A 24,751-nucleotide genomic window follows, 5' to 3' on the forward strand; every position below is an offset into this window, starting at 1 on the left:
CCACAATCAAATTTCAGCATAATTTGCTTAATATAACTTGGAAATGCTGAGAAACAGTAAATCTGGTTGTTTGAAGCTGGAAGCAGTTCAAAATTTTGAGTTATAAGCTTTTTTACTGCTAGTGACCAAAAACGCTTTATCTCAGCGAGAAGCAAAAATGGACAGTTTGTGAAATTTCAGCACCACAATCAAATTTCAGCATAATTTGCTTAATATAACTTGGAAATGCTGAGAAACAGTAAATCTGGTTGTTTGAAGCTGGAACCAGTTCAAAATTTTGAGTTTTAAGCTTTTTTTTAATTTCAGAAATTTCAGCACCACAATCAATGGACAGTTTGTGAAATTTCAGCACCACAATCAAATTTCAGCATAATTTGCTTAATATAACTTGGAAATGCTGAGAAACAGTAAATCTGGTTGTTTGAAGCTGGAAGCAGTTCAAAATTTTGAGTTTTAAGCTTTTTACTGCTAGTGACCAAAACGCTTTATCTCAGCCAGATAAGCCAAAACTGGACAGTTTGTGAAATTTCAGCACCACAATCAAATTTCAGCATAATTTGCTTAATATAACTTGGAAATGCTGAGAAACAGTAAATCTGGTTGTATGAAGCTGGAACCAGTTCAAAATTTTGAGTTTTAAGCTTTTTACTGTTAGTGACCAAAACGCTTTATCTCAGCAGAGAAGCCAAAAATGGACAGTTTGTGAAATTTCAGCACCACAATCAAATTTCAGCATAATTTGCTTAATATAACTTGGAAATGCTGAGAAACAGTAAATCTGGTTGTTTGAAGCTGGAACCAGTTCAAAATTTTGAGTTTTAAGCTTTTTTACTGTTAGTGACCAAAATCGCTTTATCTCAGCGAGAGAAGCCAAAAATGGACAGTTTGGGAAATTTCAGCACCACAATCAAATTTCAGCATAATTTGCTTAATATAACTTGGAAATGCTGAGAAACAGTAAATCTGGTTGTTTGAAGCTGGAACCAGTTCAAAATTTTGAGTTTTAAGCTTTTTTTTAATTTCAGAAATTTCAGCACCACAATCAATGGACAGTTTGTGAAATTTCAGCACCACAATCAAATTTCAGCATAATTTGCTTAATATAACTTGGAAATGCTGAGAAACAGTAAATCTGGTTGTTTGAAGCTGGAAGCAGTTCAAAATTTTGAGTTTTAAGCTTTTTTCTGCTAGTGACCAAAAACGCTTTATCTCAGCGAGAGAAGCCAAAAATGGACAGTTTGTGAAATTTCAGCACCACAATCAAATTTCAGCATAATTTGCTTAATATAACTTGGAAATGCTGAGAAACAGTAAATCTGGTTGTTTGAAGCTGGAAGCAGTTCAAAATTTTGAGTTATAAGCTTTTTTACTGCTAGTGACCAAAAACGCTTTATCTCAGCGAGAGAAGCCAAAAATGGACAGTTTGTGAAATTTCAGCACCACAATCAAATTTCAGCATAATTTGCTTAATATAACTTGGAAATGCTGAGAAACAGTAAATCTGGTTGTTTGAAGCTGGAAGCAGTTCAAAATTTTGAGTTTTAAGCTTTTTTTTAATTTCAGAAATTTCAGCACCACAATCAATGGACAGTTTGTGAAATTTCAGCACCACAATCAAATTTCAGCATAATTTGCTTAATATAACTTGGAAATGCTGAGAAACAGTAAATCTGGTTGTTTGAAGCTTCCAGCTGGAAGCAGTTCAAAATTTTGAGTTTTAAGCTTTTTTACTGCTAGTGACCAAAAACGCTTTATCTCAGCGAGAGAAGCCAAAAATGGACAGTTTGTGAAATTTCAGCACCACAATCAAATTTCAGCATAATTTGCTTAATATAACTTGGAAATGCTGAGAAACAGTAAATCTGGTTGTTTGAAGCTGGAAGCAGTTCAAAATTTTGAGTTTTAAGCTTTTTTACTGCTAGTGACCAAAAACGCTTTATCTCAGCGAGAGAAGCCAAAAATGGACAGTTTGTGAAATTTCAGCACCACAATCAAATTTCAGCATAATTTGCTTAATATAACTTGGAAATGCTGAGAAACAGTAAATCTGGTTGTTTGAAGCTGGAACCAGTTCAAAATTTTGAGTTTTAAGCTTTTTTTAATTTCAGAAATTTCAGCACCACAATCAAATTTCAGCATAATTTGCTTAATATAACTTGGAAATGCTGAGAAACAGTAAATCTGGTTGTTTGAAGCTGGAAGCAGTTCAAAATTTTGAGTTTTAAGCTTTTTTACTGCTAGTGACCAAAAACGCTTTATCTCAGCGAGAGAAGCAAAAAATGGACAGTTTGTGAAATTTCAGCACCACAATCAAATTTCAGCATAATTTGCTTAATATAACTTGGAAATGCTGAGAAACAGTAAATCTGGTTGTTTGAAGCTGGAAGCAGTTCAAAATTTTGAGTTTTAAGCTTTTTTTTTATTTCAGAAATTTCAGCTGTTGGATGCTGGAGTTTTTTGCACTCGTAGGGAGCTGTTTTTTCCACCAGGGGGAGCCACGAGACGGCATCTACAGGAGGGCGTTTCCACGCACCTGTGCGTTATCAGCCCCATCTGCAACAGCTTAAGAGGAGCGGCTGACCGTTTCTCCGCGCCGGAGTGTTTTACCTGTTTGGTACCCTGAGCCCCTCTGAGTTTTTTGATCTCTGAGAGTTTATCCAAAATATCTCCTAACTTGATTCGTTTTTCTCCTCTGATCATCCCATAGAAATCCCCTCGTGGAGCTTGATCGACGACGGCCCGACTGTCTGCCCGCCCTCCGACGCGCCTCCCTTGGCACCGGCCGAGGCTTTTAGCCATCAGGACCCAGACTCCAGCGTCCAACCTTTTCCCTCCCTGTCTGGCTGACCTCATCTCATTCAGTAAGCCCGTTCCGTTACTCCTCCTCCAATAATCAGATAACCCGCTTACCTGTCATCTCCCCAGTCCTCAGATCGCTGGCGTTCCGGATCCAGTAGGATAAGAGACAACTCATTTTCGATCTGTTCAACAATAAAACTTATTAATCTGATTCCTCACCTCCTGTTTGTGTTCTGCATGTGGGTTAGACGATTAACGTCCAACATGACAGAACACTCCGGCCAGAATACTGACCCAGCAGAAGCACTCAGGAGAACATTAGTGGAACAAAATTCACTCATTCAATCACATGATGCAGCTTTAAGGGTTCTTGGCAGCCAGCAGAATGAAACCAACCAGCGTTTGGACCACCTGGCTAGCCTTTTACAAAGGGCTCTTCAGCAGGGCTGCAGATTCCGCCCCAGCTCCAGATCCAGTTCCTGCTCCTAACCCGGCTCCAGATCCAGCACCTCATGTCCATCCCGGGTTTTCTGAGTTTCGCCCACCGAACCCAGAGAAATACTCAGGTGAGATCAATCGTTGTGGGGGATTCCTTCTACAGTGCTCCCTAACTTTTAATAACTCTCCACGGAGTTTTGCACATGATGGAGTAAAAATTTCCTACATCATATCTCATCTGTCAGGGAGAGCACTGGATTGGGCAGAGGCTAGATTTAAGGATCCAACCAACTTTGGCTGCTCGTTTGACGAGTTCCTGGTGGAGTTTAAACAGACTTTTTGTCAGGAACCTGATAACACATCCAGTTCTAGAAATCTATGGTCAGTTAAACAAGGGCCAAGATCTGTGGCAGACTTTGCTGTAGATTTCAGGATCAGGGCAGCCGCATCTGGATGGAATGAACCGGCTTTGAAAAGCATGTTTTTTCATGCCCTTAATGAACCACTAAAAGACGAGCTAGCAACCACAGATGAACCTAAGACTCTGAATGATTTAATTTCCCTCGCTATCCGTTTAGACAACCGCATGAGGGATCGTAATAAGGAAAGGACCAGGAAGAATCCACCTGTAAGGGTTGCTCTCTCCCCAGTGTCACAATTATCTCAACCTCCGTTTCCCTCACAGACTCAGTCTGAGCCTGAACCCATGCAGCTTGGGCGAGCTAGACTAACTCCTGAGGAACGGCAGAAGAGGATAAGTTCCCATCTGTGTCTGTACTGTGGGTCGCCAGGCCATTACATTGCTGCCTGTCCTAGTCGGGCAAAAGCCCAGGCCCGCCAGTAGATGAGAGGAGGCTGGCGGGCCAGTTAAAACAAGAAAAGAAAATTTCTCCTCGACTACTTCTCCCTGCCACTCTGTTTGGCGAAAATGATTCTATGATTTTTTCCGTACTCATAGATTCTGTGTGCGAACAAAACCTCATAGATTCCACCTTAGTTAAACAGATGGCAATCGAAACCACCCCGCTTCCGGTTCCTCTCCGCGTCACCGCCCTGGATGGTAAGGCTCTGCCCCAGATAACCCACAAAACTAAGCCTCTGCAATTGGTCATTTCGGGTAACCACAGTGAACTAATTTCCTTCTTCGTCTTCCCGTCAGCAACCGCTACTATTGTCCTGGGGTTCGAGTGGCTTCAGAAACATAACCCTTATATAAACTGGGCAGATTCGCATATCGAATCCTGGTCTCTCCGTTGTCACTCGGATTGTCTCCGCTCTGCAGTGCCTCCAAGTTCACCACCGGCAGTTACACAGGAGGTTGACCTCCGATTTGTCCCTAATCCCTGCGGAATATCAAGATTTAGCACCCGTTTTCAGTAAGGCTAAAGCGCTTTCACTTCCCCCCCATCGACCATACGTCAGCGCTATAGAGCTCCTCCCCGGAGCTCCATTACCCTCCAGCCTCCTCTATAATATCTCCCGTCTCGAACGAGAAGCCATGGAGACTTACATTAAGGACTCCTTGGCTGCAGGCATCATTCGCCCCTCATCCTCTCCTTTGGGAGCTGGATTTTTTTTCGTGGGAAAGAAGGATGGATCATTAAGGCCCTGCATTGATTACCGGGGGTTGAACCAGATTACAGTAAAAAACAAATATCCATTACCTCTTCTGTCATCCGCTCTAGAACCTGTTCACGGCGCCACGGTTTTTTCTAAACTCGACCTACGGAATGCTTATCACCTGCTGCGCATCCGCCAGGGGGACGAATGGAAAACCGCTTTCAAGACCCCTTTAGGGCACTTCGAGTATTTAGTTATGCCTTTTGGTTTATCCAACGCCCCAGCGTTTTTTCAGGCTCTAGTTAATGATGTTCTCCGAGATTTTCTTAACATTTTCGTCTTTGTTTATCTCGATGATATTCTCATTTTTTCCAAGAACATTGCAGAACACAAGAAGCATGTCCGTATGGTTCTTCAACGCCTTTTAGAAAATAAACTTTTTGTTAAGGCCGAAAAGTGCGAGTTCAACCAAACATCAGTGACGTTTCTTGGATTCATACTCGAGGGCGGGCAGATAAGGCCAACAACGGAAAAGATCAAAGCGGTGTTGGAATGGCCAGAGCCGCAGACCCGCAAACAGTTACAGAGGTTCTTGGGCTTTGCTAATTTCTATAGACGTTTTATCCGAAACTACAGCCAAACAGCCTTGCCCCTCACAGCTCTCACTTCCACCAAAACGCCGTTCGAATGGACACCCGAGGCTGAAAAGGCTTTTCTCCACCTCAAATCACTTTTCGCTCAGGCTCCGGTTCTCATTCAACCCGATTCTGCTAAACAGTTTATTGTGGAGGTGGACGCCTCTGAAACGGGAGTTGGAGCCGCATTTCTCAATTCTCCAATGTTGACAACAAGACTCACCCGTGCGCATTTTTTTCTCGCAGACTTTCTCCTGCTGAACGAAACTACGATGTGGGTGATCGTGAGTTGCTAGCCATCAAGTTGGCGCTAGAGGAGTGGCGGCATTGGCTGGAGGGAGCAGAACACCCAGTACTAGTCTGGACTGATCATAAAAACTTGGCTTACCTCCAGTCCGCTAAACGACTCAATCCCCGTCAGTCTCGCTGGTCGTTGTTCTTTTCTAGGTTTAACCTGTCAATTTCTTTTCGCCCCGGTTCCAGAAATATTAAACCAGATGCGCTGTCCAGGTTGTACTCTCCTGACGACTCTGGTAAGACTCCCTCCACCATTCTTCCACCCAGCTGCACTGTTGCCTCTGTTACCTGGGAGATGGAAGATATAATTCGTCACGCCCAGCAAACCGAACCTGATCCCGGCACTGGTCCCGCTAATCGCACCTTCGTTCCCACTTCTATCCGTGCCCGCCTCATCCATTGGTTACATACTGCAAAGTTTGCCGCTCACCCCGGGATCAGTCGTACCACAGCTCTCTTAAATCGTCGCTTCTGGTGGCCTTCTTTACACAAGGATGTTAGGGAATACGTCCTCGCCTGTCCCATCTGTGCCAGAAATAAGCCCACTCATCAACCGCCAGCCGGTCTTCTCCAACCTTTACCCACCCCAGGACGCCCTTGGTCGCACATCGCCGTAGATTTTGTCACCGGACTTCCAGTCTCCAGAGGTATGACCACCATTCTCACTGTGATAGATCGTTTTTCTAAATCCTGCCATCTCATCCCTCTCAGAAAACTCCCCACGGCTTTCCAGACGGCACAACTTCTTGTTAAACATGTATTCCGACTCCACGGCATTCCTCGGGAGATCCTATCAGATCGTGGCCCCCAGTTCACGTCACAGGTTTGGAGACACTTCTGCTCAGCACTTAATGCTAAACCCACCTTAACTTCTGGATATCATCCCCAATCTAATGGGCAGACTGAGAGGATGAACCAAGAGCTCGAATCAACCCTGAGGTGCCTAACATCCACCAATCCATCTGACTGGAGCCAGTTCCTGCCCTGGGTTGAATACGCCCACAACACGCACGTATCTACAGCCACGGGCTTCTCGCCCTTTGAGGCCGCTTTAGGTTACCAACCTCCTCTCTTCCAGGCTGATGAGGGGGAGATAGCTGTCACCTCTGTTCAACATCACATCCCGCTGTAAAAGATCTGGCAGATGACCATTTCCGCTTTGAATCGCACCGCAGAACAAAATCGCCGCTTCGCCGACCGGAGGAGAGTTCCCGCCCCTCATTACAGCCCGGGACAAAAGGTTTGGCTCTCCACTCGTGACATTCCTTTGAAGGCAATGTCTAAGAAACTCTCCCCCAGGTACATCGGCCCATATGAGATTGACTCTGTAATCAGTCCCACAGCTGTCCGTCTGCCTTCCTCCATGCGTGTTCACCCCACATTCCACGCTTTCCCAAGTTAAACCAGTTCGACCAGTGCCTTTTGCCCTCCCGACTCCCCCCTCCCGAGATGTGGATGGGCACCCTGCCTACACTGTCCGGCGGTCGTGGACTCCCGGGCGAGGTCGTGGGTGGCAGTACCTCGTCGACTGGGAGGGCTATGGCCCGGAGGACCGTTCTTGGGTGCCGGGTTCGTTCATCCTGGATCCGGCTCTGATCACCGAGTACCGGTCTTCCTTGCCTTCTGGTCGGTTTGGGCCGCCGGGTGGCGGCCGTTAGGGGGGGGGTACTGTTGGATGCTGGAGTTTTTTGCACTCGTAGGGAGCTGTTTTTTCCACCAGGGGGAGCCACGAGACGGCATCTACAGGAGGGCGTTTCCACGCACCTGTGCGTTATCAGCCCCATCTGCAACAGCTTAAGAGGAGCGGCTGACCGTTTCTCCGCGCCGGAGTGTTTTACCTGTTTGGTACCCTGAGCCCCTCTGAGTTTTTTGATCTCTGAGAGTTTATCCAAAATATCTCCTAACTTGATTCGTTTTTCTCCTCTGATCATCCCATAGAAATCCCCTCGTGGAGCTTGATCGACGACGGCCCGACTGTCTGCCCGCCCTCCGACGCGCCTCCCTTGGCACCGGCCGAGGCTTTTAGCCATCAGGACCCAGACTCCAGCGTCCAACCTTTTCCCTCCCTGTCTGGCTGACCTCATCTCATTCAGTAAGCCCGTTCCGTTACTCCTCCTCCAATAATCAGATAACCCGCTTACCTGTCATCTCCCCAGTCCTCAGATCGCTGGCGTTCCGGATCCAGTAGGATAAGAGACAACTCATTTTCGATCTGTTCAACAATAAAACTTATTAATCTGATTCCTCACCTCCTGTTTGTGTTCTGCATGTGGGTTAGACGATTAACGTCCAACATGACAAGCACCACAATCAATGGACAGTTTGTGAAATTTCAGCACCACAATCAAATTTCAGCATAATTTGCTTAATATAACTTGGAAATGCTGAGAAACAGTAAATCTGGTTGTTTGAAGCTGGAAGCAGTTCAAAATTTTGAGTTTTAAGCTTTTTTACTGCTAGTGACCAAAAACGCTTTATCTCAGCGAGAGAAGCAAAAATGGACAGTTTGTGAAATTTCAGCACCACAATCAAATTTCAGCATAATTTGCTTAATATAACTTGGAAATGCTGAGAAACAGTAAATCTGGTTGTTTGAAGCTGGAACCAGTTCAAAATTTTGAGTTTTAAGCTTTTTTTTAATTTCAGAAATTTCAGCACCACAATCAATGGACAGTTTGTGAAATTTCAGCACCACAATCAAATTTCAGCATAATTTGCTTAATATAACTTGGAAATGCTGAGAAACAGTAAATCTGGTTGTTTGAAGCTGGAAGCAGTTCAAAATTTTGAGTTTTAAGCATTTTTACTGCTAGTGACCAAAAACGCTTTATCTCAGCGAGAGAAGCCAAAAATGGACAGTTTGTGAAATTTCAGCACCACAATCAAATTTCAGCATAATTTGCTTAATATAACTTGGAAATGCTGAGAAACAGTAAATCTGGTTGTTTGAAGCTGGAAGCAGTTCAAAATTTTGAGTTATAAGCTTTTTTACTGCTAGTGACCAAAAACGCTTTATCTCAGATATAGAAGCCAAAAATGGACAGTTTGTGAAATTTCAGCACCACAATCAAATTTCAGCATAATTTGCTTAATATAACTTGGAAATGCTGAGAAACAGTAAATCTGTTTGTTTGAAGCTGGAAGCAGTTCAAAATTTTGAGTTATAAGCTTTTTTACTGCTAGTGACCAAAAACGCTTTATCTCAGCGAGAGAAGCCAAAAATGGACAGTTTGTGAAATTTCAGCACCACAATCAAATTTCAGCATAATTTGCTTAATATAACTTGGAAATGCTGAGAAACAGTAAATCTGGTTGTTTGAAGCTGGAAGCAGTTAAAAATTTTGAGTTTTAAGCTTTTTTACTGTTAGTAACCAAAAACGCTTTATCTCAGCGAGAGAAGCCAAAAATGGACAGTTTGTGAAATTTCAGCACCACAATCAAATTTCAGCATAATTTGCTTAATATAACTTGGAAATGCTGAGAAACAGTAAATCTGGTTGTTTGAAGCTGGAAGCAGTTCAAAATTTTGAGTTTTAAGCTTTTTTAATTTCAGAAATTTCAGCACCACAATCAATGGACAGTTTGTGAAATTTCAGCACCACAATCAAATTTCAGCATAATTTGCTTAATATAACTTGGAAATGCTGAGAAACAGTAAATCTGGTTGTTTGAAGCTGGAAGCAGTTCAAAATTTTGAGTTATAAGCTAATTTACTTTTAGGGTCCTATAACGCTTTATCTCAGCGAGAGAAGCCAAAAATGGACAGTTTGTGAAATTTCAGCACCACAATCAAATTTCAGCATAATTTGCTTAATATAACTTGGAAATGCTGAGAAACAGTAAATCTGGTTGTTTGAAGCTGGAAGCAGTTAAAAATTTTGAGTTTTAAGCTTTTTTACTGTTAGTAACCAAAAACGCTTTATCTCAGCGAGAGAAGCCAAAAATGGACAGTTTGTGAAATTTCAGCACCACAATCAAATTTCAGCATAATTTGCTTAATATAACTTGGAAATGCTGAGAAACAGTAAATCTGGTTGTTTGAAGCTGGAAGCAGTTCAAAATTTTGAGTTTTAAGCTTTCTTACCGTTAGGCTCATAACAACGCTTTATCTCAGCGAGAGAAGCCAAAAATGGACAGTTTGTGAAATTTCAGCACCACAATCAAATTTCAGCATAATTTGCTTAATATAACTTGGAAATGCTGAGAAACAGTAAATCTGGTTGTTTGAAGCTGGAACCAGTTCAAAATTTTGAGTTTTAAGCTTTTTTTAATTTCAGAAATTTCAGCACCACAATCAATGGACAGTTTGTGAAATTTCAGCACCACAATCAAATTTCAGCATAATTTGCTTAATATAACTTGGAAATGCTGAGAAACAGTAAATCTGGTTGTTTGAAGCTGGAAGCAGTTAAAAATTTTGAGTTTTAAGCTTTTTTACTGTTAGTAACCAAAAACGCTTTATCTCAGCGAGAGAAGCCACAAATGGACAGTTTGTGAAATTTCAGCACCACAATCAAATTTCAGCATAATTTGCTTAATATAACTTGGAAATGCTGAGAAACAGTAAATCTGGTTGTTTGAAGCTGGAAGCAGTTCAAAATTTTGAGTTTTAAGCTTTTTTACTGTTAGTGACCAAAAACGCTTTATCTCAGCGAGAGAAGCCAAAAATGGACAGTTTGTGAAATTTCAGCACCACAATCAAATTTCAGCATAATTTGCTTAATATAACTTGGAAATGCTGAGAAACAGTAAATCTGGTTGTTTGAAGCTGGAACCAGTTCAAAATTTTGAGTTTTAAGCTTTTTTAATTTCAGAAATTTCAGCACCACAATCAATGGACAGTTTGTGAAATTTCAGCACCACAATCAAATTTCAGCATAATTTGCTTAATATAACTTGGAAATGCTGAGAAACAGTAAATCTGGTTGTTTGAAGCTGGAAGCAGTTCAAAATTTTGAGTTATAAGCTTTTTTACTGCTAGTGACCAAAAACGCTTTATCTCAGCGAGAGAAGCCAAAAATGGACAGTTTGTGAAATTTCAGCACCACAATCAAATTTCAGCATAATTTGCTTAATATAACTTGGAAATGCTGAGAAACAGTAAATCTGTTTGTTTGAAGCTGGAAGCAGTTCAAAATTTTGAGTTATAAGCTTTTTTACTGCTAGTGACCAAAAACGCTTTATCTCAGAGAGAGAGAAGCCAAAAATGGACAGTTTGTGAAATTTCAGCACCACAATCAAATTTCAGCATAATTTGCTTAATATAACTTGGAAATGCTGAGAAACAGTAAATCTGGTTGTTTGAAGCTGGAAGCAGTTAAAATTTTGAGTTTTAAGCTTTTTTACTCTTAGTAACCAAAACGCTTTATCTCAGCGAGAGAAGCCAATAATGGACAGTTTGTGAAATTTCAGCACCACAATCAAATTTCAGCATAATTTGCTTAATATAACTTGGAAATGCTGAGAAACAGTAAATCTGGTTGTTTGAAGCTGGAACCAGTTCAAAATTTTGAGTTTTAAGCTTTTTTACTGTTAGTGACCAAAAACGCTTTATCTCAGCTAGAGAAGCCAAAAATGGACAGTTTGTGAAATTTCAGCACCACAATCAAATTTCAGCATAATTTGCTTAATATAACTTGGAAATGCTGAGAAACAGTAAATCTGGTTGTTTGAAGCTGGAAGCAGTTCAAAATTTTGAGTTTTAAGCTTTTTTACTGTTAGTGACCAAAAACGCTTTATCTCAGCGAGAGAAGCCAAAAATGGACAGTTTGTGAAATTTCAGCACTACAATCAAATTTCAGCATAATTTGCTTAATATAACTTGGAAATGCTGAGAAACAGTAAATCTGGTTGTTTGAAGCTGGAAGCAGTTCAAAATTTTGAGTTTTAAGCTTTTTTACTGTTAGTGGCCAAAAACGCTTTATCTCAGCGAGAGAAGCCAAAAATGGACAGTTTGTGAAATTTCAGCACCACAATCAATGGACAGTTTTTGAAATTTCAGCACCACAATCAAATTTCAGCATAATTTGCTTAATATAACTTGGAAATGCTGAGAAACAGTAAATCTGGTTGTTTGAAGCTGGAAGCAGTTCAAAATTTTTGGTTTTAAGCTTTTTTACTGTTAGTGACCAAAAACGCTTTATCTCAGCGAGAGAAGCCAAAAATGGACAGTTTGTGAAATTTCAGCACCACAATCAAATTTCAGCATAATTTGCTTAATGTGACTTGGAAATGCTGAGAAACAGTAAATCTGGTTGTTTGAAGCTGGAACCAGTTCAAAATTTTGAGTTTTAAGCTTTTTTACTGTTAGTGGCCAAAAACGCTTTATCTCAGCGAGAGAAGCCAAAAATGGACAGTTTGTGAAATTTCAGCACCACAATCAAATTTCAGCATAATTTGCTTAATATAACTTGGAAATGCTGAGAAACAGTAAATCTGGTTGTTTGAAGCTGGAAGCAGTTCAAAATTTTTGGTTTTAAGCTTTTTTACTGTTAGTGACCAAAAACGCTTTATCTCAGCGAGAGAAGCCAAAAATGGACAGTTTGTGAAATTTCAGCACCACAATCAAATTTCAGCATAATTTGCTTTAGTATAACTTGGAAATGCTGAGAAGGAGTAAATCTGGTTGTTTGAAGCTGGAACCAGTTCAAAATTTTGAGTTTTAAGCTTTTTTACTGCTAGTGACCAAAAACGCTTTATCTCAGCGAGAGAAGCCAAAAATGGACAGTTTGTGAAATTTCAGCACCACAATCAATGGACAGTTTGTGAAATTTCAGCACCACAATCAAATTTCAGCATAATTTGCTTAATATAACTTGGAAATGCTGAGAAACAGTAAATCTGGTTGTTTGAAGCTGGAAGCAGTTCAAAATTTTTGGTTTTAAGCTTTTTTTACTGTTAGTGACCAAAAACGCTTTATCTCAGCGAGAGAAGCCAAAAATGGACAGTTTGTGAAATTTCAGCACCACAATCAAATTTCAGCATAATTTGCTTTAGTATAACTTGGAAATGCTGAGAAGCAGTAAATCTGGTTGTTTGAAGCTGGAACCAGTTCAAAATTTTGAGTTTTAAGCTTTTTTACTGTTGGTGACTGTGATGGCCAAATCCATGGCCACCCTCTTTCGGTAACTCTTTTTATGCACAGTTTATTTTTTTTCATACAAACACAACAACACTTTAGTTTCAATAAAAACATTTATTAGTTGATTTGGATACATTTGTTCTATTTGTTAGCGCGCACATTTAGTTAACATATGTATTTATGTCAACTTAAAGGTAATTTTGTTTACTTAAGATTAACTCCGTTTGTTTTCCCATTGGTACTTGCCTGCCTTGGAGTGCCAGACAAAGGATGGGGGCCAGGGCTCAGCAGGCTGAAATGCTGATTGGACTGAACCACTAGTTCCTGCTGGCAGAGGGAATTTGTAGTTTCTTTTGTTTAGATAAGTTTGTATTTAAGTAAATATTAGTATTTAAAGTTTATTAATTTTGATTTTCATTTAGGTCTTTAGTTTAGTCAAACTTAGCTGTACTGTTATTTGTTTTATGTTGTTTGTAATTGTATTTTGTTTAGTTACCCCTATTGTGTCTTAATTGGTCTGATCAGCCAGTATTTAAACCCCTGTGTGTCATTTCTTTGTTAGGTCAGTTATGTTTGTTTGTGCAGCTGGTTTGTTTACATTTTTGCCTGAGTTCAGTTTTGTTTTTTTGACCTCTTTTATGAGCTCAGTGTATCTTGGTGTTTGTAATTTTTTGGGTTAAAATAAAAGAAAACCCTATTTTCTAGTGATGGGCAAATGAAGCCTCATGAAGCAATGAAGCTTCCGGCCCATTGCTTTGCCCAAAAGTTCATTACTCGATGCTTCATTCATTTCTCACTAGTGACATCTGCTGGTGAAGCTGTGGCCTTGTTACTCAGACAGACATATTTAAAAACAATTAGTAAATGCAATATTGTCACAAAGTTTTTGTCAAACTCACGTTTAGTAACAGGAGAGTCAATTAAATCCTATTTAACTAATCTTTTGTTAGTTATTAAAATTATTTGTTCCCAATCCTAATGACTGTTTTCTTCTGTCATTGACTGATTTAACAGTAGACATTTGTTTTGGTGTACTCAGTGTAGTGCTTGTTGGGGCAGACAGTTTTCTTTGAGTTTTGATTTGCCTCCTGAAAAACTTGGTCTCTGATCTGATCCCTTATATTTTTACTCATAAGCTAGAATTTTACTCGTCCAACAGCTTTAAGTCTGTTTCTGCTGTGCAAGACTGATATATTTTTCCAGAACAAAGAAATGGTGAAAATTTCCAGAAGGTGAACATTTTAGAGGTGAAGGGTTTAATTATTGTTATTTAAGAATCTTGTGAATCATAATCTCAGGTTTTCCCTAATGTCAGATTTTTTTCTTCTTGCTGGCTCCATTTCAATCAAGTTTATTTGTGTAGCACATTTCAGAAACAATCCAGTGTCAAAATGTTTTACTTAATAAAAACACATAAATATAAAGTCATAAAATATGCCACAATCAACCATTGAGAAAACTGGTAACAAACATTACATTTTGATGAGTGTCATCATCAAAATCATTAATACACATGAACTATAAAAGGTTCCTTTTATTTCGGCCACTTTTGAAGATAAATGCTCCACTCATGCGATCAAGCAGCGGCTCTTCACGCTTCTATTTTGAAAACCGACACGCAAAATGAAGCAGTCACGTGACCCATGCAATGCGAGGCCTCGTTTGTTGCCAGTCACGTGGTTTTCAGCAAGACGACACAAGCCTCGAATCGGGGCTTCATCGGACACGCCCCCTTATTACTCGGTACAAGCCTCGAAGCCTGGATTCAGATAGACCATCACTACTATTTTCTAATATGTCCTGTGACTCCTCCTATTTTTAACTCAGTCCATCACATGTGGTGTCAGAAGTGAGGATTTTGAATTGAGGAGACAGGATTTTTTTTTTTCTCTTTTTGTTTTTGTGAGTAATATTTTTCTACCCCCTCCAACAAGTTTTTTGAGCCATGCAGAATGGTGTGCGTCCAAGAAAAGGAAACAAAGTTGAGACCAAAGAGGCTTCCCAACAGTCAGAGAGGGAGGAAATTGAAGGAGGAGCTTCAGCAGCAGCTGGAGACACTGAGCATGATGAGACCAGAGAGCCAACTCTACGTGATATTGCTGGAATTCTTCAGACGTTCATGGGACAACAGGAAGTTCGGGAGAAAAAGCAGAGAGAGGTTTCTGCACAACAAGAACAGCGCTTCAAGTATTTGCAACACCAGTTTCGGCTTTTGCAGATGGAAGTGCATGCCAGGACAGCCCCAGCCCCTGAGCCCACATTAACTGATCCACAGCCTGTTGAAAATCAAGCTGATTATCAGATTCAAGCAACATCTCAACCTGAGGATTCAGATTCAGCTTCCAGTTCAATAGGTCAGTCTGTGCACATTCATCATCCTAAATTGGAAAAATTAACTGTTGAAGATGATATTGAACACTTTCTGACCACTTTTGAGAGAATTGCAGCTGCTTATCGTTGGCCAAAGTCAGACTGGATTTTTCAACTCATTCCTCTTCTGACGGGTAAGGCTCGCAGTGCCTATGTTAACATGGATGTGGATGATTCCCTGGAATATGAAAAGGTAAAAGCTGCCATTTTACAAAAATATGATATAAATCCAGAAACTTACCGACAAAGATTTCGCTGCCTTGATAGTCTTGATGAGAGTCCAAAAGAATTGTATTCAAGACTCAAAGAACTTTATGAGAAGTGGATTCAGCCTAAAGACAAAACTGTGAAGCAAGTTGGTGAACTGATTATGCTGGAACAATTTTTGAGAATGTTGTGTCCTGAGCTTCAGGTCTGGATCAAGGAGCACGATCCTAAGTCTGCTACTCTGGCGGATGTGTTTGTAGCTGCCAGAAGTAGGAGTCAGCCATGGAGCAACAGTGCATGGAGAGCTGCCAAAGACTCACGTCGGTTACAACCCTCTCAGCCCCATCAAAAGTTAGCAGTGAGTGTGGGTAAGCCTTTTTTAAAGGAAAATCAGTCTTCTAAGACAGGAAAAAGACCACCAGTGTGTTACCTCTGTGGACAAGAAGGTCACACCAAGCCCATGTGCCCCAAGAATCAAAGTAAGCTAACTCAAATGTGTTTTGTGCCTCATCAGAATATGGATACTAAAACTGAAATAAAGCAGTCAAATAAAACCATTCTAGTGAAGATTGATGGACATGAAATGAATGCTTTAATAGATACTGGCAGCACACAGACTCTAGTGCACAAGAACCATGTACCAACTAATTGTATATGCCCTTCTGAAACAATATCAGTTTGCTGTGTACATGGTGATGAGAAATCATACCCCACTGCTGATATGTTTATTGAGGTGCAGGGGGCTCCCTATTTGTTGAAGGTTGGGGTAGCTGATAACCTACCCTATCCTGTAGTTCTCGGGGAGGATCTGCCTATTATTTATGATTTGTTGAGGGATGTGCAGAGCTGTAATGTGGCTGTAACCAGGGCCCAAGCTAAAAATCAAGATGAGCATTTTGCTACACTCAGTGCTTTACCTTTTTTCAATGCTGAATTGCAGACAGAACCTGGGAAATCTCGGAAGCCACGCAGTCAAAAAAGGCGTGAGAAATTTCAACATGCACTGGGTGAGACTTCAGTTGAAGTGGCTCCAGATATGCCACTGGGTTTTTCAATACCCACAAACATCAGAGAAATGCAGCAGAATGATCCAACTTTGTCTGTCCTGTTGCTGAAGGCTAGGAGGGTGGCCTCTGTAGGATCTGACACAAACAAAGAGCCGTATATACTGCAAGATGGCATTTTATACCATCAACATGGCCAGTTTAAGCAGTTAGTTGTCCCTAAGAAGGCTCGTGAGACAGTGCTGACTTTAGGACACTCTATTCCCTGGGCTGGCCACCTTGGGAAGTATAAGACCACTGCTCGTATTAAGCGGTACTTTTTCTGGCCTGGTTTAAGATCAGATGTTGCTTTATTTTGCAGAAGCTGCCCCGAGTGTCAGAAAACCTCAATTAGAGTCCCCACCAAAGCACCACGTCAACCCCTCCCCATCATTGGCACACCTTTTCTACGTCTTGGGATGGACATAGTTGGCCCGGTGGAAAAAAGTAAATCTGGAAATCGCTTTATGCTGGTCATTACGGACTATGCGACCAGATATCCTGAAGTTTTTCCATTAAAGACTGTTAAAGCAAAACATGTGGCTTCTTCACTGATTCAACTTTTCTCAAGGGTTGGATTTCCACAGGAGATTTTAACTGATCAAGGCACTAATTTTATGTCCACACTGTTGAAACAGGTCTATAAGCTGTTGGGCATCAGGAGCATGAGGACAACACCATACCACCCACAGACGGATGGCCTGACGGAGCGTTTTAACCAAACCCTCAAACAAATGCTTCGTAAGTTTGTTAACGATACAGGCTCTGATTGGGATCAGTGGCTGCCATACCTCCTTTTTGCTTATAGGGAGGTTCCTCAGGCTTCCACAGGTTTCTCCCCATTTGAGCTCCTTTATGGCCATGATGTGAGGGGCCCTCTGACCCTGCTGAGAGATGTATGGGATGGAGATCAAAGTATAGATCCTGTTAATATTATCTCATTTGTTCTCCATATGAGGGATAAACTGCAGCAGATGAGTGAGTTGGCTCAGAGTCACATGGAAACTGCACAGAAACACCAAAAGGTTTGGTTTGATAAAAAAGCTCGCCACAGAAGTTTTGTTCCTGGTCAGAAGGTTTTAGTTATGTTGCCAACTTCTGACAGTAAGTTGCTTGCAAAGTGGCAGGGACCCTTTGAAGTACTGAGGAAAATTGGACCTACTACCTACCAAGTCTCCACACCAGGTTTCCACAGAGGGAGTCGAGTGCTCCATGTTAATCTTCTCAAAGAGTGGGTTCCACGGAAGGAGAATGAAACAGAAGTGTTGCTTATTCACAGAGTGGATGAGGAGGAAGAAGTCAATGATTATTTGCCTTCAGTAACATCCTCTGTTGCTCACTGGTGAGATGGCTTAGGTCCAACACAGTCTGAGGTAACACCTCTTATTACTTCTGACATATTTCAAGAGTGCCCAGGCCGCACCACTCTGGTGGAGCACAGCATTGTTCTAAAATCGGATGCTGTTATAAAGCGTATGAGTTACAGGATACCAGAACGCTTTCGGGTGGAGCTGAAGGAGGAGATGGACCTCATGCTGTCATTAGGAATCATTCAAGCTTCAACAAGTGAGTGGTGCAACCCAGTGGTTTTGGTTCCGAAAAAGGATGGCAAAATAAGATTTTGCATCGACTTCAGGTACCTCAATTCCATATCAAAATTTGACTCTTACCCGATGCCACGTATTGATGACCTCATTGAACACCTGGGGAAAGCAAGATATTTAACAACTATTGATCTGTCTAAAGGCTACTGGCAGGTGCCTCTCACCAAACAATCCCAGGAGCTGACAGCATTCCGCACCCCTTGGGGATTGTTCGAGTTCACAGTCCTGCCATTTGGTCTGCATGGGGCCCCAGCAACATTTCAAAGACTAATGGATCAGGTACTCTGTGGGCTCTCAGCATTTACCTGTGCATACCTTGATGATGTTGTGGTTTTCAGTGGAACTTGGGAAGAGCATGTTGACCATCTAAAGAAGGTCCTGGATCGGCTGCGTTCGGCAGGCCTTACCATCAATCCAGCAAAGTGTGCTCTTGCTAGGACAGAAATACAGTACCTTGGGTTCACCATTGGAGGTGGTACTTTTAAACCTCAGGTTGACAAAGTTAATGCAATAGCATCTTGTCCGCTTCCACAAACTAGGAAACAGCTACGATCTTTTCTAGGCATGGCTGCATTCTACCACAGATTCATACCTAATTTCTCAGCTAGAGCAGCGCCCCTAACAGACAAGACAGGTTCCAGAAGTCCCACCAAAATTCAGTGGGCAGCAGATGCCATTGCAGCTTTTAAGGACATTAGCCAATCCCTGAGTAAAAATCCAGTTTTGCACGCACCAGATTTTACAAAAGACTTTTTGTTGCAGACTGATGCTTCTGAAAGGGGTCTTGGGGCAGTGCTTTTACAGGGACCACCAGAGGACCAACATCCAGTTGCCTACATCAGCCGCAAGTTACTGCCAAGAGAGAGACGATATGCAACTGTGGAGAAGGAAGCCTTGGCTATTAAATGGGCCCTTGACTCATTTAAATATTATTTGCTTGGAAGAGAATTCACTCTTCAGACTGATCATAGAGCCCTCCAGTGGCTAGAAAGAATGAAGGACACTAATGGGAGAATCACCAGATGGTATCTTGCTATGCAGCCATTTCGGTTTAAAGTTCACTACATCCCCGGCAAAGACAACACCACTGCTGATTACCTTTCTCGGTGCCAGAGTGAAGACAAGGAAGTGGGGGAGTGTGTGATGGCCAAATCCATGGCCACCCTCTTTCGGTAACTCTTTTTATGCACAGTTTATTTTTTTTCATACAAACACAACACTTTAGTTTCAATAAAAACATTTATTAGTTGATTTGGATACATTTGTTCTATTTGTTAGCGCGCACATTTAGTTAACATATGTATTTATGTCAACTTAAAGGTAATTTTGTTTACTTAAGATTAACTCCGTTTGTTTTCCCATTGGTACTTGCCTGCCTTGGAGTGCCAGACAAAGGATGGGGGCCAGGGCTCAGCAGGCTGAAATGCTGATTGGACTGAACCACTAGTTCCTGCTGGCAGAGGGAATTTGTAGTTTCTTTTGTTTAGATAAGTTTGTATTTAAGTAAATATTAGTATTTAAAGTTTATTAATTTTGATTTTCATTTAGGTCTTTAGTTTAGTCAAATTTAGCTGTACTGTTATTTGTTTTATGTTGTTTGTAATTGTATTTTGTTTAGTTACCCCTATTGTGTCTTAATTGGTCTGATCAGCCAGTATTTAAACCCCTGTGTGTCATTTCTTTGTTAGGTCAGTTATGTTTGTTTGTGCAGCTGGTTTGTTTACATTTTTGCCTGAGTTCAGTTTTGTTTTTTTGACCTCTTTTATGAGCTCAGTGTATCTTGGTGTTTGTAATTTTTTGGGTTAAAATAAAAGAAAACTCTATTTTCTAATATGTCCTGTGACTCCTCCTATTTTTAACTCGGTCCATCACAGTGACCAAAAACGCTTTATCTCAACGAGAGAGGCCAAAAACGGACAGTTTGTGAAATTTCAGCACCACAATCAAATTTCAGCATAATTTGCTTAATATAACTTGGAAATGCTGAGAAGCAGTAAATCTGGTTGTTTGAAGCTGGAACCAGTTCAAAATTTTGAGTTTTAAGCTTTTTTACTGTTAGTGACCAAAAACGCTTTATCTCAGCGAGAGAAGCCAAAAAGGGACAGTTTGTGAAATTTCAGCACCACAATCAAATTTCAGCATAATTTGCTTTAGTATTACTTGGAAATGCTGAGAAGCAGTAAATCTGGTTGTTTGAAGCTGGAACCAGTTCAAAATTTTGAGTTTTAAGCTTTTTTACTGTTAGTGACCAAAAACGCTTTATCTCAGCGAGAGAAGCCAAAAAGGACAGTTGTGAAATTTCAGCACCACAATCAAATTTCAGCATAATTTGCTTTAGTATAACTTGGAAATGCTGAGAAGCAGTAAATCTGGTTGTTTGAAGCTGGAACCAGTTCAAAATTTTGAGTTTTAAGCTTTTTTACTGCTAGTGACCAAAAACGCTTTATCTCAGCGAGAGAAGCCAAAAATGGACATTTTGTGAAATTTCAGCACCACAATCAAATTTCAGCATAATTTGCTTTGGTATAACTTGGAAATGCTGAGAAGCAGTAAATCTGGTTTTTTGAAAATAGAACCAGTTCAAAATTTTGAGTTTTAAGCTTTGTTACTGTTAGTGACCAAAAACGCTTTATCTCAGCGAGAGAAGCCAAAAACGGACAGTTTGTGAAATTTCAGCACCACAGTCGAATTTCAGCATAATTTGCTTTAGTATAACTTGGAAATGCTGAGAAGCAGTAAATCTGGTTGTTTGAAGCTGGAACCAGTTCAAAATTTTGAGTTTTAAGCTTTTTTACTGTTAGTGACCAAAAACGCTTTATCTCCACCCGCCATCATGCTGCAATGTCCCTGGAAATTAACGTAAATAAGATTGATCAAGGGGTGAAACGATGGAGGATGCAGACACTTCTGCTAAAAGATTCAAAATTTGTCACATTTATAGAAACTTGCATCGACAAATATTTTGAAATGTATTAGATGGGAAGCTTTTAAAGCTTATATTAGAGGAGAAATCATCAGCTATAGCAGTAATAAAAATAAACAATTTAACCAAGAATTAAAATCATTAGAGAGACAAATTAAATCTAGCGAAGCAGAACTTTATCAGAGCAATGATCATACAAAATTACATAAACTGACTGTTTTAAGAACCAGATATGATAAACTAACGACAGAGAAGGTGGCAAAAAACTTAATGTGGACTAAACAAGCATTTTATGATCAAGGAGAAAAGGCCGGTAAATTATTGGCTTGGAGGATAAAACGGATGCAAGCGGAAATTATTTTTAATTTTTAAAATTAAAATCGAACATTTTAACCACAGACCCTTCAGAAAAAATGAAAATTTTAGAGAATTCTATAAAACCTTGTATAAATCTGAATATTCTGGAAACGAAGAAGCACAAACTGCATTTCTTAATCAATTAAAATTCTAAACCCTTTTAGAGGAGGAGAAAACAACTCTTGATAGTCCTTTAACAATGAAAGATCTATCTGAAGCAATAGACAGCATGAATAGCGGTAAAACACCAGGTCCTGATGGACTTCCAATAGAATTTTATAAAGCATTTAAAAATAAATTAATCCCACCACTTCTCAACATGTATGAGGAATCATATAAAGCTGGAATACTCCCAGATTCACTGAGGTTAGCTACAATAACTCTTTTGCTAAAACCAAATAAACCCCTGACTGAATGCTCCTCTTATAGAGGAATCAGTCTTATGGGATGTGATACAAAGATTTTGTGTAAAGCATTCTCTGGGAGATTAAAAATAAATATCTTCCCAATTTAATAATAGATGATCAACAAGGATTTATTAAAACAAGACAAGGCTACCATAATATAAGACGGGTTCTTAATGTATTGCATGAAAACATAATTGTCAGGACACAGCGATGTTATCATTGGACGCACGTCAAGCTTTTGATAGAATAGAGTGGAACTATCTGTTTAAAGTCCTCCCCAAATATGGATTTGGTGAAACATTTCTGAAATGGATAAGACTACTATATACTGATCCCACAGCACAAGTTTTAACCAATAATAACATGTCAAGACCTTTTAATTTACAGCGGTCAACCAGACAGGGTTGCCCCCTGTCACCACTGCTTTTTGTATTGGCAATAGAACCTCTGGCGATCGCTGTTAGAGTAAATAGAGGAATATCAGGAATTAGAATTGGAGGAAGAGACCATCTCATTTCCTTGTTTGCAGATGACATCATATTTTTCATAAGTAATTTGAAGATCAGTATTCCCAATTTATTAAATCTAATACAAGAATTTGGTGAATTTTCAGGATATAAAATTAATAATTCTAAATCAGAGTTAATGTTTCTTAATGAAGATGAAAGGAGAAGTCCTATTGTGGTTACTCCATTCAAAACAACTACAAAAGGTTTTACATACTTAGGCATTAAGGTCACCCCATTTCTCAATGAAATAAATGCAGCAAATTATGATCCCCTTGTGGAAAAAGTCACAGAAATGTTAAATTGATGGTCAAATTTGCCTATGTCCATGATAGGTCGAATAAATTTATTAAAAATGACAATTTTGCCCAAATTTTTGTACTATTTTCAAACACTTCCATTGCCACTGTCAGATTCATTTTAAGACAGTTTGGACAAACTATTTAATCAATTTATTTGGAGTAATAGAAAAGCAAGACTCAGTGTAAAGCTACTCTATTTGCCCTATGAAAGAGGTGGACTTCAAGTCCCTAATCTCAGATGGTGTTATATGGCCGCCCAATTAACATCAGCTACTCATTACTTTTGTCCGATGGCGCCGCCAGCTTGGGTAGACATTGAACAGAAATCTGTTCCAGACTTCTGTATAAAGACACTGAAAAAAACCACAAAGAACCCTTTCTTAAAAAATACAATTATAACTTGGCATGCAGCACATAAACATGTAGGTGACCGACCAGAGTTATCACAATTTACCCCGATTTGGGGTAACGAAAGGTTCACCCCAGGAAAAAATGATGGAGGATTTAATGGAAAACCAAAGGCATTCAGAAAATTAAAGACCTATATGCCAATGGCATGTTGCTTACATTTGATCAGTTATGCAAGAAGTATTTAATACCCCCAAAAAATTTTTTTTAAATATTAAATAACTGAACTGAAAAATTATATGTCATCAAAACTGAAACGAATAGTTGACATTCCACCCTTAACAAAAATAGAAGAGGCGTGTGTTGGGGACTCCAAAGGGAAAGGTTTTCTTTCGGTGTTCTATAATTTGTTGATGCTTTCCTCCAAGGATTCAGCAATTGATAGGTTAGAGGCTTGGAGAAGAGATACTCTTGAAGATATCGATGAGGAAGACTGGAATCAGGCCTGTTTAAAAGCGCAAAAACAAACGATAAACACAATTTAAACTTCTGCAATACTAATGGCTTATGAGAACCTATATAACCCCAGTTAGGCTTCATCACATGTCCAGTGATATTCCAGACACTTGCACTAAATGCTTATTTGAAAAAGGAACTCTTCTCCATTGTTTGTGGGAATGTCTTAAAATCCAGAAGTTTTGGAGGGAGGTTATTAGATGTTTATCTGAATTGTTTAAGGTTAAAGTCCCATTAGAGGTTAGAATCTGTGTTCTAGGAATATACCCAGTGGAATTTAAACAATCACAGACTAAAACTAAATTGATAGATTACGGACTTCTTCAAGCCAGAAGATCTATTGCATTATGCTGGAGGAGCATGGATGCCCCATGCCTGGGATTGTGGAAGAAAGAAATTGCAAATTCCCTCGGACAGGAAAGACTAACATACATCGCCAAGGGCAAACAGCGAGACTTTGAGAACCTCTGGGAGCCATATATGAGGATCATTGGGACTGAAGGCAGAGCTCATTAATGGGTGTCTTAAATAGATGTCTTGACTACAGTTTTTATTTTCATATTGTCTTGTTTTTTTTTATTTTATTTTCTGTCATAATCTAAAGTGTTTTATATATATTATAACAAATGCAGGTTTGAAGGGTGAATGCGTGAGTGAATGCAAGTGTGTATAAGTACATGTTTACAATGTTAAGTTTGTTTGTAAAAGTCCTAAAAGAAAATTCACTAAAATATATTGGAAAAAAAAAAAAAAAAAAGGGAATGATTTTGGTTTTCACATGGCATTCTGACCTCTGGCCCTCCATTGTCTTATTTCTCTGCGCAAATGGCTGAAGTTATTTCTCTCATCGAAGCTTGCAAACTTGCAAAAAACAGTCATGACAATCTATAGTTTCATGTTATGCATTTGGAGTTGTGCATTTTTGCTTTTTGGAATCACTGGGAAATAGAATAGCAGATTCTGCTGCAAAAAATGCAGCCACACCCTCCTGACCCCCTGCTAATTTGTGTCCCTTAGTCTCTTGTTTCCACAGCTGAGAAGTATCTGTGGCAGATTGCAGGCACAGCCCTCTCAGATGGTGTGAAGAGGCCTTGATGTTGAACCAATCTTTACTCAATCTTTTCTTTCCATATTTTACCAAATTGATGTACATTGGCATGAAGAAAATACTGCAAATCATGTATAGTTTGCACCACACACAATGTGATAAGAAACCTTTCAAGAGAACAGGCCATTGTGATGATGCAATGTTATTCTACTTTACTGCTCTTTAAGTCATATAGGCTATGAAAGCTTAACACTGAATTCCTGCAAATCCCGTTGCATTGACTGAACCCCGCTGACTGGACAATGGTGAA

At 40.0% G+C, this 24,751-nt stretch overlaps 1 protein-coding gene and 1 long non-coding RNA gene across 2 annotated transcripts; both read left to right on the top strand.

Annotated features, from left to right (window-relative positions):
- Positions 1-2,445: 2,445 nt before the first annotated feature.
- Positions 2,446-3,010, top strand: LOC122823379. Its single transcript, XR_006369325.1, has 2 exons — positions 2,446-2,614; positions 2,708-3,010. It is a non-coding gene; the product is annotated as an uncharacterized LOC122823379 (long non-coding RNA).
- An 11,393-nt stretch (positions 3,011-14,403) lies between these two features.
- LOC122823389 lies at positions 14,404-18,436 on the top strand. Its single transcript, XM_044102965.1, has one exon. The coding sequence runs from the start codon at positions 14,756-14,758 to the stop codon at positions 17,774-17,776; it is 3,021 nt and encodes a 1,006-aa protein (XP_043958900.1). The 5' UTR covers positions 14,404-14,755; the 3' UTR covers positions 17,777-18,436.
- Positions 18,437-24,751: the final 6,315 nt, after the last annotated feature.

This window comes from Gambusia affinis, linkage group LG20 (assembly GCF_019740435.1).
Source record: "Gambusia affinis linkage group LG20, SWU_Gaff_1.0, whole genome shotgun sequence".
NCBI classification, from domain to species: Eukaryota; Metazoa; Chordata; class Actinopteri; order Cyprinodontiformes; family Poeciliidae; genus Gambusia; species Gambusia affinis.

Bases quoted from the DNA above. Each gene is read 5' to 3' on its own strand.
- LOC122823389 (XM_044102965.1), top strand. From the start codon at position 14,756: ATGCAGAATGGTGTGCGTCCAAGAAAAGGAAACAAAGTTGAGACCAAA.